This window comes from Sinocyclocheilus grahami, unplaced genomic scaffold, assembly GCF_001515645.1.
Source record: "Sinocyclocheilus grahami isolate Dianchi unplaced genomic scaffold, SAMN03320097.WGS_v1.1 scaffold11630.1, whole genome shotgun sequence".
Classification (NCBI taxonomy): domain Eukaryota; kingdom Metazoa; phylum Chordata; class Actinopteri; order Cypriniformes; family Cyprinidae; genus Sinocyclocheilus; species Sinocyclocheilus grahami.
The window spans coordinates 4,556-5,738 of NW_015513942.1; the positions used below are offsets into that span (position 1 = coordinate 4,556).

Genomic DNA, 1,183 nt, shown 5'->3' on the forward strand with positions numbered 1-1,183 from the left:
AAAAAAAACTATTGTCTTTAGGCAAATGGAAGAATGAAAAATCCTTCTCACTGAATAAGACAATTAGGTTACACTGATACATGGTGGGAGAGATAACATACCTTCACACGGACGCTTTCTATTCAACGTTTCCCACAGAAGAACCCCAAAACTGGAAAATCATTAAAAAAAACTCAACAATTCCACTCTAATATACATGAAACACTCTAAAATGTTGAGATAATGCACCTCACCTATATATGTCAGCCTCTACAGAAGGAACAGCACCTTGTATGACTTCAGGTGACACATAGGCCAGATCTCTGTAACATGGTCCACGGCCATCAGAGGTGCTCAAGTGCAAGTCTATCTCTTGACCCCAGTCACACAACTACAATGCAACACACATTTTAAAAGTTAGTCAAAATTAAAGTAAAAACTAGTCAAGCAACAGCACAAAAATCATATTTCTATTTTAAGGGAATTTATTTATTTTTGCCAATACCTTGGCACAGTACTGTGGGTCGAGAAGAACATTAGTGGCTTTCAGGGCTCCATGAGGCAGAGGGATGGCATGGAGATGAGCTAAACCTTTAGAAACGTCCAAAAGGATCCGAAGACAAAGAGCCATTGAAAGCTCTGGAAACATGTCTGCCTAATGACAATAAAAAAATATATGTCACTTTCAGTTGTAGCCGCCTATTAAATAAGAATGCACAGACATTTCCTGAAAGTAGGAGTTATATTACTGATGACACAAGAGCTAAATGATAATGCATGTATTGGAATGCTATTCATTGGTTGGCACTAGTTTAAGTGCCTAGGGGATTTCCACTTTCTCACTGTCAGAAAAGTCAACACCATACAATCACATGCACTTTCTGTTTTAGATAACAGGCTCATCAGGTATGTTAACACATCTGTCTTGGACTTATTAAATCATCTTTTTAAATTAAGCATTTTATTTATTGAAGTTGTGTATTTTTAACTAAGTTTATGCTTACCTCATGCAGTAGTGAATCTAGAGATCCTTCCGTCATCCAGTCCCACACCAGCCCAACCAGAGTGTGCGTTGTGTACACACCCAATGGGACTAAAACTTGCTCAGAACACACCTGACCCAGCATTCCTTCTTTCTTTAACCTGTCAATCCATTTACTGATACAACACACACACACACACACACACACACACACACACACAC

The 1,183-nt window shown here is 38.6% G+C and overlaps 1 protein-coding gene across 1 annotated transcript; it reads right to left on the bottom strand.

Moving 5' to 3' along the window:
- Positions 1-80: 80 nt before the first annotated feature.
- LOC107578712 (receptor-interacting serine/threonine-protein kinase 2-like) lies at positions 81-1,133 on the bottom strand (the record flags this gene model as incomplete). Its single annotated transcript, XM_016264641.1, has 4 exons — positions 984-1,133; positions 485-634; positions 234-370; positions 81-151 (listed from the first exon to the last, which is right to left on the bottom strand). Coding segments are annotated over exons 1-4 (481 nt in total), but the record flags the coding sequence as incomplete, so codon positions are not given.
- Positions 1,134-1,183: the final 50 nt, after the last annotated feature.